The 14,224-nt window shown below is 41.3% G+C and overlaps 1 protein-coding gene across 5 annotated transcripts in view; it reads left to right on the forward strand.

Annotated features, from left to right (window-relative positions):
• The window catches only part of USP15 (ubiquitin specific peptidase 15), a 121,133-nt gene that overhangs the window by 83,646 nt on the left and 23,263 nt on the right, over positions 1–14,224 (forward strand). For all 5 annotated transcript variants that reach the window (XM_068276613.1, XM_068276615.1, XM_068276614.1 and 2 more), the window contains 6 exons: positions 111–194; positions 277–371; positions 2,618–2,809; positions 7,422–7,537; positions 9,949–10,224; positions 11,520–11,590. In XM_068276613.1, the coding sequence (XP_068132714.1) occupies positions 111–194; positions 277–371; positions 2,618–2,809; positions 7,422–7,537; positions 9,949–10,224; positions 11,520–11,590 (834 nt within the window). The remainder of the gene's footprint in view (positions 1–110; positions 195–276; positions 372–2,617; positions 2,810–7,421; positions 7,538–9,948; positions 10,225–11,519; positions 11,591–14,224) is intronic.

The raw sequence follows: 14,224 nt of genomic DNA on the forward strand, positions 1-14,224 counted from the left end.
CAATACTTGAGATAGGTGTTTCCTTATACTTATTTCAGATTTGAAACCGGGTAGCGGATCCATTTGCACTTGAATTTTAATGTTTACTTATTTGTATTTTTTTATTTCAGTATAAAGTAATTGTTCCAAAGATTGGAAACATTATGGACCTTTGTACAGCACTTTCAACGCTTTCAGATATCCCCCCAGAAAAGGTATTCTGTAGCTGTATATTTTTGTCTATCAACACATCCTGAATAAGTATGTGATTGTGATGGTCTTTATTCTGTTCTCTAGATGGTGGTCACAGATATTTACAACCATAGGTTTCACAGGATATTTGCTATGGATGAAAACTTGAGTAGCATTATGGAACGTGATGACATTTATGTGTAAGTTCTGTACGGTGTAGTTGGAAAATTGTTGGTTCCTGTGGACTCTAAATGCAGAATATCTAAAAACTTCAGGTTGACTTTGCACCATGTTCTGGTCTTCTAAAACATAAAAACGTAATTACTCCCAAGATTCGTAAGTTAGTTGAGAGCTGCCTAATTTGCAGCATTATTTTACTTTGTTTATGGATAAAGTCATGGATACCTTTGGACAGCTTACAACAGAGTTGCCCCGGGCATGTCCAGTGAGTTGCAAATAATGTTCTTCTTGATGCAGGATTATGCATACTCTATATGCAAATTTATGTGGCTTGCAAATGGACCAATCGATTCCCACCTTATCACAGATTAGTTGGTCCAATTTTGAACTGCATAAAGTTGCATGTATAATTTGACTAATCCTGTATCAATTCAGAATGATTTTTCATATCTCATTGACCGTCCCTAATAAAGAGAACATGATTCTAACTTTGGGTGTTGACATGTCTTAGGGTCAGTAGTACAATCGCATATCAAGGGCAAAGTGCCCACTGTTATAATTTAAGTAGGCCTTAGTTATTTGGACTGAGTTAGTCAAAAAGGCTTGATGAGCAGACCTGCCCTTTAAAGAGACACTGAAGCGAAAAAAAAATGATAATATTATGATTTGTATGTGTAGCACAGCTAAGAAATAAAACATTAAGATCAGATACATCAGTGTAATTGTTTCCAGTACAGGAAGAGTTGAGAAACTCCAGTTGTTATCTCTATGCAATCAAGCCATTAAGCTCTCCGACTAAGTTAGTCGTGGAGAGGGCTGTTATCTGACTTTTATTATCTCAACTGTTCCTGGACTATTTACTTTTCCTCTGCTAGAGGAGAGGTCATTACTTCACAGACTGCTCTGAAAGACTCATTTTGAATGCTGAGTGTTGTGTAATATGCACATATTATAGAATGATGCAATTTAAGAAAAAACACTATATACCTGGAAATAAAAGTATGAGAATATTTTCTTTGCTGCTAATCTTCTAGTAATTATTCATAGTACACAACCAATTCACTATATCATTTTTTTTTTCCGCTTCAGTGTCTCTTTAAGGGGATTTTCTCAGAGAGAAAATCTGCAGTTCTGTCAGCAGAGCTAGAACATACCAAGAAGCTGTTCTGAACAAGGCCGCAGGTCTCCGTGACCTGGGCATGGAACAATAAACATCAGCTATGTTTTGTAAATATCCACATTCCTGCATATAGGGCAAATGCCTCATTGATTATTAATCGAGTAGGTGTGTATGATGACACCACAAGTGGGTCCACTGATATAGGGGGTGGCGAAGATGATGTCATATTTAACTCTTTCATAGTCGGTATTAAACCCGGAGTGAGCGATGGAGAGGGCATTCTGCTTCTTCCTTCCACACTAGCTCGCAAGGCCGACTGGGACCTCTAAGTATGTTCTTCCTTTCTGTAATCTGATATAATGTCTGCTGTACATAGGTAGTCTAGATGTAACATAGAGTAGATACAAGAAGACCTGGGTATCTTCAGGAGGAATATACTCACGCAGCTGTAACGCAACATGGAAGTCTGCTTTGCCAGGAGATGATAAACTGTATCTATCTGTATTTTTGTTACTTGAATAAATAACGTAAACATTGAAGAAGCCTGAGAAAGTCTACCTCCTGTTTGCTGTGTGGAGAGTCAAGTGATCTCACAATCTGTGAGACGGTGGTGTCGAAGCAAGGTGATAAAGAACAGGTTCTAACACCCACCAATAGGTCCTGGGTAGGCAGCCTTCCTAACTGCTGTGGCCAGCAGCGTTAGTGGCTTCGGATGATAGATGACACCCAAGCTCCTCTGGCGGGCTTTTGTGTGCCAGTGACATCACTACGCATTTTTGCCGCATCCGTGCTTTCTTCAGTTCTGTAATATTAAAATAACCAGAATCTGTATTTTCAATGAACGATCAGTGCCAAGTATCTATCCACATTTAGATTTCAGTATCCTAAAACTAAGATATGATGCAATATAAAAATTACAAACAGCACCTACTTACATAAATCCTTTATCAATATTTACAGCCTGTTAGAGATAATGGCCCATGCTTTCTTAACTTTTATCAAGTTTTTTCTCACAGGAAATGTTTTCACATTTATCAGTAAAATACCTATTGGAAGTAAAATACAGCTTGGAAGAAAATATTCAAAAGAAGTTTGATGTTACCTTTCAGTACTTGATTGTTAATTTTTGATTCTTTCTTCCTTTAGATTTGAAACCTCTATAAACAGGACAGAGGACACAGAACAAGTTATAATACCTATTTATTTGCGTGAGAAATTTCGCCATACCAGTTACAGTCATCACCATGGTTCTACGTTGTTTGGTCAGCCCTTTCTTATGACTGTCCCTAGGAATATTACGGAAGATAAACTGTATAACCTACTTTTAGCAAGGATGTGGTATGTATTACCAAGAATATTATGCAACTCCTCAAAATGCAAATTAGCAGGAGTTGAGTATATGTGTAAATCACCTCCCTTCCCTCCCTTTTGTTCGACCCACAGATCTGCAGCTCAAAGTTGTGGAGTGGTTCCAACTGATATGTTCTGCTTTTGCACTCTCTCCATGCTATGGAACAATAGATAAACTCTGGAAATAATAGGATTCGTGAGAAGCAAGCACTAAACTGCAAATCCCATTAGATGTGAGCAGAATCAGATGTTTATAAATAGCGTGAATGGCGAATGTGTAGAAAGGTGGATAATCCCATTAACGCTTTAAAAATAAATGAGTCAGAATTTGTAATTTTGTGATTGTCTATGGAGAAATGTCAGACATTTTAGTAGATTGCAGAGCAGTGGGCAGCTAGCAGGAACAATCAGGTCCTGGGTGTTATTGGGTGAGCGCACAGAAGAGAATTTGATATGCGCTGCAGTTGCTTCTACAATTTACAGGTCTGTGCTTTGTTTACCTTCAAACATTAATATTAATGTTATGTTTGCGTATTTACAATTACAACTGTATACTATGACTAAAAGTTTGTTATAGCAAAAAATATTTTAGAAATGAAAAATAAGAATAGGGATTTATCTTGGAATGACTCGTAAGACAATTTGTTTTTCATGCCTACTGGTATCTTAGTCCTTAACGAATGTAAAATGTAAAAAAGTCATCAAAAGAAATGAGGCAAAAGACCCGATCAGGCCATTTTATTTTTGCTCTACTGACTACTCTCGTCAATGTTGTCTCTCTCTATCTATCTATCTATCTATCTATCTATCTATATATATATATATATATATATATATATATATATATATATATATATATATATATATATATATATATATTCATATATTCATACTACTTTTCCTGTCTGCCAAGACACCCAACGTGCACTTTAAATATGGTGGGGGGAGAGAGAGAGAACACCACTGCTCAGATGAAGCCTTACCGAGCAATGACAGCAGTCCACCTATGCTTTCATATTCTGAGTCACTGACATTGCTCCACTTTCCAGAGGATAAAAAAAAACAGAGAAAACAGGCTGGCTTTGTGGTGTGGAGGGAATGCACTCATCTTTGGAGCAGAAGGTTGGGAGTTCAAAACTTGTCACAAGAAGTGATTGTTTAGCCTATTTTATTTACCTAAGGTATTTCCCAGCACATTACATGCAATCACTGAGCCTGCATTAGAACGTCGGTTACAGCTTCGTCTAGGAGTGGGGAGAGAAGCTACATCAGCTGTTGGCGCAGCCCAAGTCAGCAGAGGGGGAGAACACGGTTCGCTAAGCAATAAACAAAATCTCTAAATGTGCTGTACATTTTTAAAGAGAATCTGTATTGTTAAAATCGCACAAAAGTAAACATACCAGTGTGTTAGGGGACATCTCCTATTACCCTCTGTCACAATTTCACCGCTCCCCGCCGCATTAAAAGTAGTCAAAAACCGTTTTAAAAAGTTTGTTTATAAACAAACAAAATGGCCACCAAAACAGGAAGTAGATTGATGTACAATATGTCCACACATAGAAAATACATCCATACACAAGCAGGCTGTATACAGCTTTCCTTTTGAATCTCAAAAGATCATTTGTGTGTTTACCTTCTGTCCCCTTCTTCTCTCATGCACTGAACATTACAGGCTTCGTGCAGACAGCTCTGCCTGTGTTTGTAATTCCTCAGTATGTGTCAGCCAGCTACTTTCACAGCCTAACAGAGGAGGATTTTTATCCAGCACTCTTCTATCACTTATAAGATAGCAGAGAAGCTGCTGGCTTATGTAAATAAAACACACACTGGAGTGTGCATAGAGGAACAGACCAGCACGGAAGAGTTGGCAGCCTTCCAGACACAGGCCGACAAGTCTGACAGGGGAAAGATACATTGATTTATTACAGAAATAGTGATAGCAGAAAGTGCTGCAGTGAGCCAGAACAGATTAGAATAGGTTTAGGAACTTGTAGGATGGTAGAAAAAACGTTGTAATTTTTGTTACAGAGTCACTTTAAACAAAGAAAACACTGCTTAATATCTGATGGCCTTCTTAGTAGGTACGTGCTATCGGGGTTATCCCAGTAGTCTGGTTTTCACTATAGTGCTCCTTTAAACATCACTGAAAATCTATGGTGCTTTATACAAGGTGTGTATGCAGGAAGGCACAAGAGTATCTTAAAATTGTAGGTGATCTAGAAGTAGTGAAAGACTCTTATCCAGTGACAAAAGACCTTTACATGCCAAAGGTTTTGTGCTTTTTTTTTTTTTCTTCTTTAATACTAACCTACGAGGGTATGGTATAAGGTGTCCAAATGATTATACATGCCAGAGTCACTATTCATATCTGTCCCATATTGTAAAGCTCTTGCAATACAAATGATCTCTGCATTAAAAATTCCTATTACAGCACCAGCTTACACATCTGCAAGGGTTTGGGTTTTTTTTTTTTAGCTACCCATGCGTATCTACCTCTCTGCCTGCACTGCCACCCAGCACTTTTACATTGCTTGCACAACCAGTCTGTTGTTATCCAAGGTAAGAGTAAACTGATGAGATAAACAATTGTATCTATCCTCCTCCTAAAAATTACTTTTTTTTTTTTTTTTTTTTTTAGATATCCCACAGTTTTATTTGATATTTAAATCATCTCTGCTCAATGACTCATGCATTGAAGAATACCAGAGCTCAATCTATGAATTATTGATTCTCTATCTCTTACCTGCTCTCAGAAGCCATTTACTGACAGAAAAGTGTTTTATAGCTGTAGTTCCTTATCTGGGTTACGCTATAGTCCGACCCAGTCCCGACCCGGACTGAAACTGTCACTTGCATACCTGATGTTCAACTTTCAGTCAAAGAAAGAAAAAAGGAACACAGCATAGTCATTTGTTTGCTTGGCACAATACATACACATGTCTATCTCATTATGTCACATGTCACCTCGGTTGTCCTTTAACCCATCTTCTCTCTCTGCACACAGACTCCGCATTAACCCTTTTCTTTTCCTGCACAACCACTTAGCATTTCTCCCTCTCCGCACTACTTTATAATGTCCCAAGAGGCACCTATTTGCTGTTGCACTTTTACTGAGTGGACATTCACTAACTGCAGAGTGTTGCTAGAGTCTGGCTTCTGGGCTTTGTACCCCTGATTCCAGCCACCAGAGACAAGTGGGAGCAGTGGATGATTATTTTTTTCTTGTTGCACTTACCAAGCATGTGTCTGGCTGCAGCTGAGAGTTTTATTAGAAGTGTTATTGCCAAGGAAGTGAAATTCCACCATTTTTGAGAAAAAGGCGGTCCCTTCAGTTCATAGGCATGGATGAACAGCAAACTGTATCGCAGCTTGCTTGTATGCATGCATGTAAAACATATATGTAGAATAATGATTCCACTGGGTTCCTAACAAACTGCTATTTGGAAGTGTCCAAGTTAGCTGCCAGCCAATGATTTGGTTCAGGGGCCCAGTTAACAACAAAATTGATAGGAGGGATGGAAGGTCTAATTTACCAAGAAAGGTTAGATAAACTGGGGTTATTTAGTCTAGAGAAAAGATGCCTTAGAGGGGATCTAATTAACATGTATAAATACATCAGAGGGCAATACAAAAGATGGGCGGATGAGCTGTTTGTCCCTAGGCCTTCTCAAAGGACTAGAGGACATGATCTGCGCATGGAGGAAAACCGTTTTAGCCATTTATTTAGGAAAGGGTTCTTTACAGTAAGAGTGATTAAGATGTGGAATGCATTGCCACAGGAAGTCGTTATGGCAAACTCTATACCTGCATTTAAAGGGGGCTCAGATGCTTTCCTTGCGTTGAAAGACATCCATGGCTACAATTACTAGGAATGCCCAATGATGTTGATCCAGGGATTTTATCTGATTGCCATCTGGAGTCGGGAAGGAATTTTTCCCTTTTGGGGCTAATTGGACCATGCCTTGTAAGGGTTTTTTCGCCTTCCTCTGGATCTACAGGGATATGTGAGGGAGCAGGCTGGGGTTGTACTTTGTTCTCTGATTGAACTCGATGGACGTATGTGTTTTTTCAACCCAAATAAATATGTAACTATGCAGAGACTAGTTCAGTTTAAGTTGTAGTTAGTGTTAAAGGCGATCAATAGCCTAACACGTGACTGTATTCTCATGTGATTGAATTGAAATAGTAATGTGCTAAAGTAATCTCACCTGCTGAAATGAAAATTGCTAAGTTAATGTCAATTTGTCTGTGTTTCACTTAAAGCTGCATGTTGACTGCAATCAAAGAAAAGAAATCCATCCCTGGAAAAACTTAGGCTTATTATATGGTTGCATTCAGTAAGGCACTTTAAAACAGTGGACAGAGCACATAGTCTTCAGAGCTTTGGGTCACTGACTTATAAATGACTTCTGTTTTACTCAGCCTCCAGTTTTGTTCCCATGTCTAATACTGTGGTGATCCCAAGGTTGCTCTGACACCCTTAGATGTTCTGATTCTAGCAACACTCAGGATTGAGTGCTTAAAAAAAAGAAAAATCAGTAATATATGCATCCATGATTTAATGGTTGTATGTCAGTACCTTTTTACTCTGCTTTCACAGCCGATATGTAAAAATCACAAATGATTGTGAAGAAAATGATGCACCTTTGCACTGCAGTAAGGAACACACTGTTAATGGGAATGGCCCCAATGGAATCCATGAAGAGGGCTCTCCAAGTAAGATTTGCTTTTTGAATAATAATTCTATTATTGTATTATGTGCATGAAATGTAAAAAGGGATAGTTCCCTCTCACCAGGTTTATCACCTCACAGTAGATGGAATAGAATACTTGGGCACACAACTGTTCTAATATAGAATTATGTGTTTGGAGTATCAGAATAACCAGACCTCTCTGCTACCAAAGCAGTAATGGTCCCCTAGAAACAGCCCAGCCTGCCGATGGCTAGTGTCTACAGACAGCTATTGACATGTAGGGCTTCCAAACCTTGTCACCTATCACCTACAGTACTTGTTTTGCAGAAAACCACAAACATGCACGGGTGAGGTTATTCATGTCTCAGCAGAGCTGATAACCTCTGTGAGTTTCCACAGAACATTGTTAGTAATGAGGACAGGGTTGGGAAGCCCTGATGTTGGTTAACAGTTCCAACAAACATCACCATTTGTGTGGATACATTAAGAATATACAGCATTTTCAGCTATAAAACTTTGCTACATTTGCCGTTTGTTGGATTCCCAGAGCTTTCACTGTATGCCCTCTGAATGTATTTTTCATTTTACACCTGTCAGAATGCCATTAGATCTAAAACTGGCTACACCGTCACTTCCTAGTCTAAAAATGTTGGCTGTGTAATTTGCTGGATATTGGAGATCAATCAACAGACTTTCCATCAAAATGCAAACCAGAAAAGTATATAGCAGTGCTGTCAACCACTTCCCTTTCCTGTCTTACCTCCCATAGGAGCTTTTTTCTGAACTATAGTGGGTGAGTAGGCTGCTCCCTTTCCTAGCACCTGCCTGACAGCTTGGAGCGCCGACTGTAGTTGTGTTTCAGTATCATCCATGCAGAGTTTCTATCCATTAACACTAGGTGGCAGTAGCCATGGTCAGAGCTCAGCAGTAACAAGCAGGCTCAGGGTGGGGGGTAAGTACCCTCTACATAACAGAACATAGCGCTTCTAGGAGGTAAGACAGCAGATAAGACTTAAAGGTGCCCACTAACGATCCAGTTGCATTGAACGATCAAGCTTCTGATCTGATAATTGCGATCAGAAACGAAACTATCTGAAATCATTGTTTGAGCCCATAAATGCTGTAAAAGTTATAACCAATCTGATCACTTCAGATATAATTGATCTGAAAAATGTATCGATGATCTCATTGTTTGTCGTCGATTGGTACCATTAACAGTATCCAATCTGATCGATGGGAGGGTTGATTGGAAGTTGAAATTGGATCATTATTTGGACATTTAGGTAACTTGATGGTGACAGCTATTCTTGCGAAGCGGTAAAAGCCACTTTGCACTTTATTATTTAGTATTTATATAGAGCCTACATCTTCCGCAGCGCTGTACAGAGTATATTGTCTTAGCACTTTTACTGTCCCTCAGTGGGGCTCACAATCTAATCTCTAGCATAGTCATATGTCTATGTATCATGTAGTGTAGTTATAGTGGCGTAGGACCAATTTAAGTTGGAAGCCAGGTAACTTCTCTGTATGTTTTTGGGATGTGGGAGGAAACTGGAGTGCCTGGAGAAAACCCACACATACACTGGAAGAACATACAAACTCTGTGCAGATAGTGCTCTGGCTTGGACATTATACTTCATGAGCAAAATGCAGTTTAATGTTATACCGTATATTCCGGCGTATAAGACGACCCCCCAACTTTTCCAGTTAAAATATAGAGTTTGGGATATACTCGCCATATAAGACTACACCTCTTCAACGCACACCAAATAAAATAAAAAAAAAAAAATAAAATCATGTACTGTATGTGGTACTGTTGAATTGGCCAACTCTCCCTCTCCTTAAGTGGATTGGTCAGCTCTCCTTGGCTACCTGTTTATCAGAGCGGTATGGAAGAATAGATCGCGCTGTGCCCATAAAACATGCCTCTTTCACCTGTCTGGCCCACCCTTGTATTCTATTTATCTCTTTCTCTGCCTCTCAGATCTCGTACATGTGCGCCTGCACCACTTCACTGCAGTCCTCAGCAGCACGATCTGAGAGTCGGCAATAGGATAGGGCGTATCACCCGGCATCAATGACACCTGGCGTATAAGACTTCCCCCAACTTTTCTGACGATTTTCAAGGGTTAAAAAGTAATCTTATACGCCAGAATATACAGTAGTTGCAAAGGTCAAATTAGAATGTTTAACAGCAATTCCAAGGCATTATAAATAAGGGGTTAATGTTCTCTGCTGAACGGCTGGTAGTAAAGAAGCATTTTAAATGTGTGAGGCTATGTGACCATACTTTTTGACATTTTATGTAATCCCTCTGTTTTGATTCTAAGTGTCTGTCTTATCTCGCATAGCAGCATTTCATTGTAAGTTTATGTATACTTGTAAAGGACTGTTATGGATGGCATTGAAGTAAAACCGTAACTGTTTTGAAAGGTGAAATGGAAACTGATGAACCAGACGATGAGTCTAGCCAAGATCAAGAGCTTCCTTCAGAGAATGAGAACAGCCAGTCAGAAGACTCTGTTGGAGGAGATAATGACTCAGAAAATGGATTGTGCACTGAAGAAACATGCAAAGGGCAATCACTCACAGGGCAGAAAAAACGCTTGTTTACATTCCAGTTCACAAATTTAGGAAATGCAGACATCAGCTACATCAAAGATGACACTCGCTACATTCGATTTGATGATAGACAACTCAGGCTAGACGGTATGTTGAAGAATAGTTTGTGGCCCACATTTCTTGTGCAGAACTAACACGGCCATATTGCATATCCCATATTCCCTTTTTCATATAAATAAAAAGACATTCTAGAATGTCTGCACATTTGTGTCTGTGGGTACCTGGAAAGACAGCTTGACTAAAAAGTCTTAGAGGTTGAAAAGCCTTCTCATAACTGGTTTTCCCCCTGAGGTATGCTGGTGCTGGAGGCGTGCTCTTACCCCTCCCATCTTCATAGCTTAAGCATGAGCGTGATCAGAGCATTCATGTTTATGCCTGCAGCTCACTCAGGAGACATCATCAGATGCACAGATTCTGCCAACACATCCCTGCTTTCTTTCATGTCTGACTATCTCAACAAAACAGAATGGTCCTCAACTATCACAGTTGGCTTTCATGTGAATTGCATATATGGTCCCACAGCAGTTCATCACATTCACACATTCATTCTCCAGTTGTCGTTCGTGGAGTTTAATTGGATGCTGTGAGGAAAGCCGTTCTTTGAAAATAAGGGGCGTATGGTTGTTGGGCAGAAACTGACTACAGATTCCTTGTCAGTGGGATTACAGGATTCGGAACTGTAAGCTTCATGTGAGATAACTCGCTGTCAAGTAAATTTGTTTTACATGTGTAAATAATAGCTGGCATATTCAGTTCAATTTTGATAAACCATTAAATATCCTTGCTTACTTGTTTCCTAAGCTTTGATAATGAGGCAGATTATACTGCACTAAGGGCTCGTGAATGTGAACAGCATCCCAAAAGTTGAACCCATGTCTGGCTGAAATTGGCTCTTCCAGAATGGATCTCCCACATGATTCCTTTATAGTTTATAGAAACCTAAATACAGCTTCTGTAAAATGAACTCCAGGGATTTGACTTTCTAAATGCCATAGGATCTGAATAGATGAAGCAGCCAAGTGCTGCTGTAGTATACAGTTATAGTTGATATAATTTATATCCTTGGGTAGATGGGCCTTGGGTGCAGTATAGACACCCCTGTGCTTAAAATGTGATCTTTGTTTTAATACTTGGGAAAACATGGGCATCTGTTCAGAATGGGTCATAGTTACTGTCAGTTTTATTCCAGCTCCAGTAACATTCTTTCCTGCTGCTGTATATGAGTTTATCTGCTAGGATTTAGAAGGTCTGCTTCCTGTTCTGCGATGCATTAATATCACTGTATATCTAATATCTTCTCTTTCTCACTTTCAACTCAATTGCAACCTCATCTTATGTAAGTGGAAAGAATGAATGACTGAGCTTTCAAATTGTGTTTCTAGAAAGTTCATACCTTGCTTTGGACTGGGATCCCAAAATGAAGAAAAAATACTTTGATGAAAATACAGCAGAGGTAAGCAAGCTTTAGCCCTTGTAAAGGGTACAGTAAGTGAAAAAATATAAATACAGTATAAATACTTAACTCAGTAGTGGGAGCCTTTGGGTTGTCCAGAGGCTTCCCCAATCCTCCTCTTCCACACAGATCCACCGTGTGACCCTCTGAACATATTCAACAAGAGCTTGTTGAATATATTCTCTCGGCCTTGCTCCGTGTGCAAGCATGTCCACACAGTATAATCTGTGCCTGCGTAGTTGCATGGAGCCATTCGTACACAGGCGGGAGTGCAGCCAAGAAAAACAGGGTCTTGGCAAACAGCATTGGCATTGAGGAGGACTCGGGAATCTTCTGTAGTATCCAAAAGCTTCCCGCTACTTAGAGACTCTGTAACAACAAAAACCTCCCCTGGGGGGTACTCACCTCGGGTGGGGGAAGCCTCCGGATCCTAATGAGGCTTCCCACGCCGTCCTCTGTGTCACAGGGGTCTCGCTGCAGCCCTCCGAACAGCCGGCGACAGAGCCGACTGTAGCTTCAATATTTACCTTTGCTGGCTCCAGCGGGGGCGCTGTGGCGGCTTTCGGCACGGAAATAGACGGAAATACCCGATCTCCGTCGGGTCCGCTCTACTGCGCAGGCGCCGGAAACTTGCACCTGCGCAGTAGAGCAGACCCGACGGCGATCGGGTATTTCCGCCTACTTCGGAGCCGACAGCCGTCAGAGCGCCTGCGCAGGAGCCAGGAAGGTAAATATTACGTCACCGCTGCACGGAGGGCTGCATCGAGACCCCTGACAGATGGAGGATGGCATGGGAATCCTCATTAGGATCCGGAGGCTTCCCCCACCCGAGGTGAGTACCCCCCAGGGGACGTTTTGTCGTTACAGTTCCTCTTTAAGTGTCGACCTTTTTTTGGTGCCGATATTTGTTTTAACCCCTTCCCGACCACCTAATGCCGATAGACGTTGGGAAGGTAGCTCCTCCAGGACCGCTTAACGGGATCAGCATCAAGTCCTGGGGGCAGAGATTAGCGGGGATCGTGCGTTACGGAGCTCCGCTGCATAAACAACCTGTCAGCCGTGATCGTGGCTGGCAGGCTGTAAAATAAAAAAAAAAACAGCCAAACCAACTTGTATAGTGCTGCGATGTAGTGGAGCGCTGTATGGGGGTTAGCTCTGAGCAGTCCCCAGGAGAGCCTCACAAACAGATCGCTCTCATAGGCTGATGCCTATGAGATACGATCACACTAGCTCTCGTGGGTAGGAAGGGTGGGTGAAAAAAAAGACCTTTTTATTGTAAAAAATAGCCTGGTCACTAGAGGGTGTAAGCTTGTGGTCCTCAAGTGGTTAAAGTGGATCCGGGTAATTATATAATTGCCTTTCAGTGTACAGACTAGAAAATATGCACATTCTGGTGTTTGAAATCACACAGGTTTAGAGTGCAGTTTTTGTAAGGCGATAAGGTGTACTAGAAGGTTGCCCATGACTACATTCTCTACAAACCAGCTGAAGTTCTGCTTCACCACTGAATATACCCTGTCAATGATGGCTATATGTGAATCCTAGTATCCTATTCTATTATGTGGACAGGTACTTGATGATTTTTTTTTTTTTTAAATTCTTGTTTTTTTTCTTATAGTCAACTACATAAGGGGAACCTAAACTAACTTAAAAAAAAAAAGTTTCACTTACCTGGGGTTTCTACCAACCCCCTGCACCCGTCCTGTGCCCATGCCAGTACTCAAGGATACTCCGACCCCCGCCGTGGCTCACTTTCATTTTCCCCTGACTGAGCCAGGTGATGGCCACTGCACCTGCACGACGCTGGCCGTGCATCCTTGTTCGCACTTCCGGCAACAGGAGCAAGGGCACGCGGCCAGCCGCGCAGGCACAGTGGCCATCGACTTGCAAGTCGGCAAGGATGATATTAAGCCGCAGTGGGGGAAAGGAGAGTCGTTGAGTACCGGCACAGGACAGCTGCAGGGGGCTGGAAGAAGGCCTGGGTAAGTGATACTTTTAATATGTACTCTAAAAATTTTTTAAAAAAAGCATACCATTCTATTCATTATGTTCTCCTGGGCCCCTCTGGGCTGTTTCTGCCACTCCCTGCTGCGATCCTGGATTGTAATTGCCAGTTTTAGGCAGTGTTTACAAACAAAGGACATGGCTGCTAACCAGAGTGTGATAGGCTGGGAGGAGCTCGGTCTGTGACTCACGCGGAGCCTGCGGAGGGCGTGGAGAGGGTGTGTATAGCTTCTATCCTATCACAAACAGAGCAGCACATTCCTGCCTTAGTGCCTGAGCCCGACAAAGCCGTCAGAGGAAAGATTAGATTATACAGCCACTGTGCAACTAGGAAAGGCTGCAGTAAGACAGACCACATTAGAACAGGTATAGGAACTTATAGGATAGAAGAAATAAGGATGAAAATTTTGTTACAGAGTCTCTTTAAGAAAATAAAGTTAGGATCAGGCTATTAAAGAGAACCCGAGGTGGGATTTAATTATGTTAGTGGGGCACAGAGGCTGGTTGTGCACACTAACACCAGCCTCCGTTGCCCCATGGTATGCCTCCAGGACCCCCCTGCGTGCCACTATACCCCCCGCAGTGCTAGCGACACACAGCGCGTCGCCAGCGCAATGCTTAGCTATGTGC

Source organism: Hyperolius riggenbachi, chromosome 3, assembly GCF_040937935.1.
Source record: "Hyperolius riggenbachi isolate aHypRig1 chromosome 3, aHypRig1.pri, whole genome shotgun sequence".
Classification (NCBI taxonomy): domain Eukaryota; kingdom Metazoa; phylum Chordata; class Amphibia; order Anura; family Hyperoliidae; genus Hyperolius; species Hyperolius riggenbachi.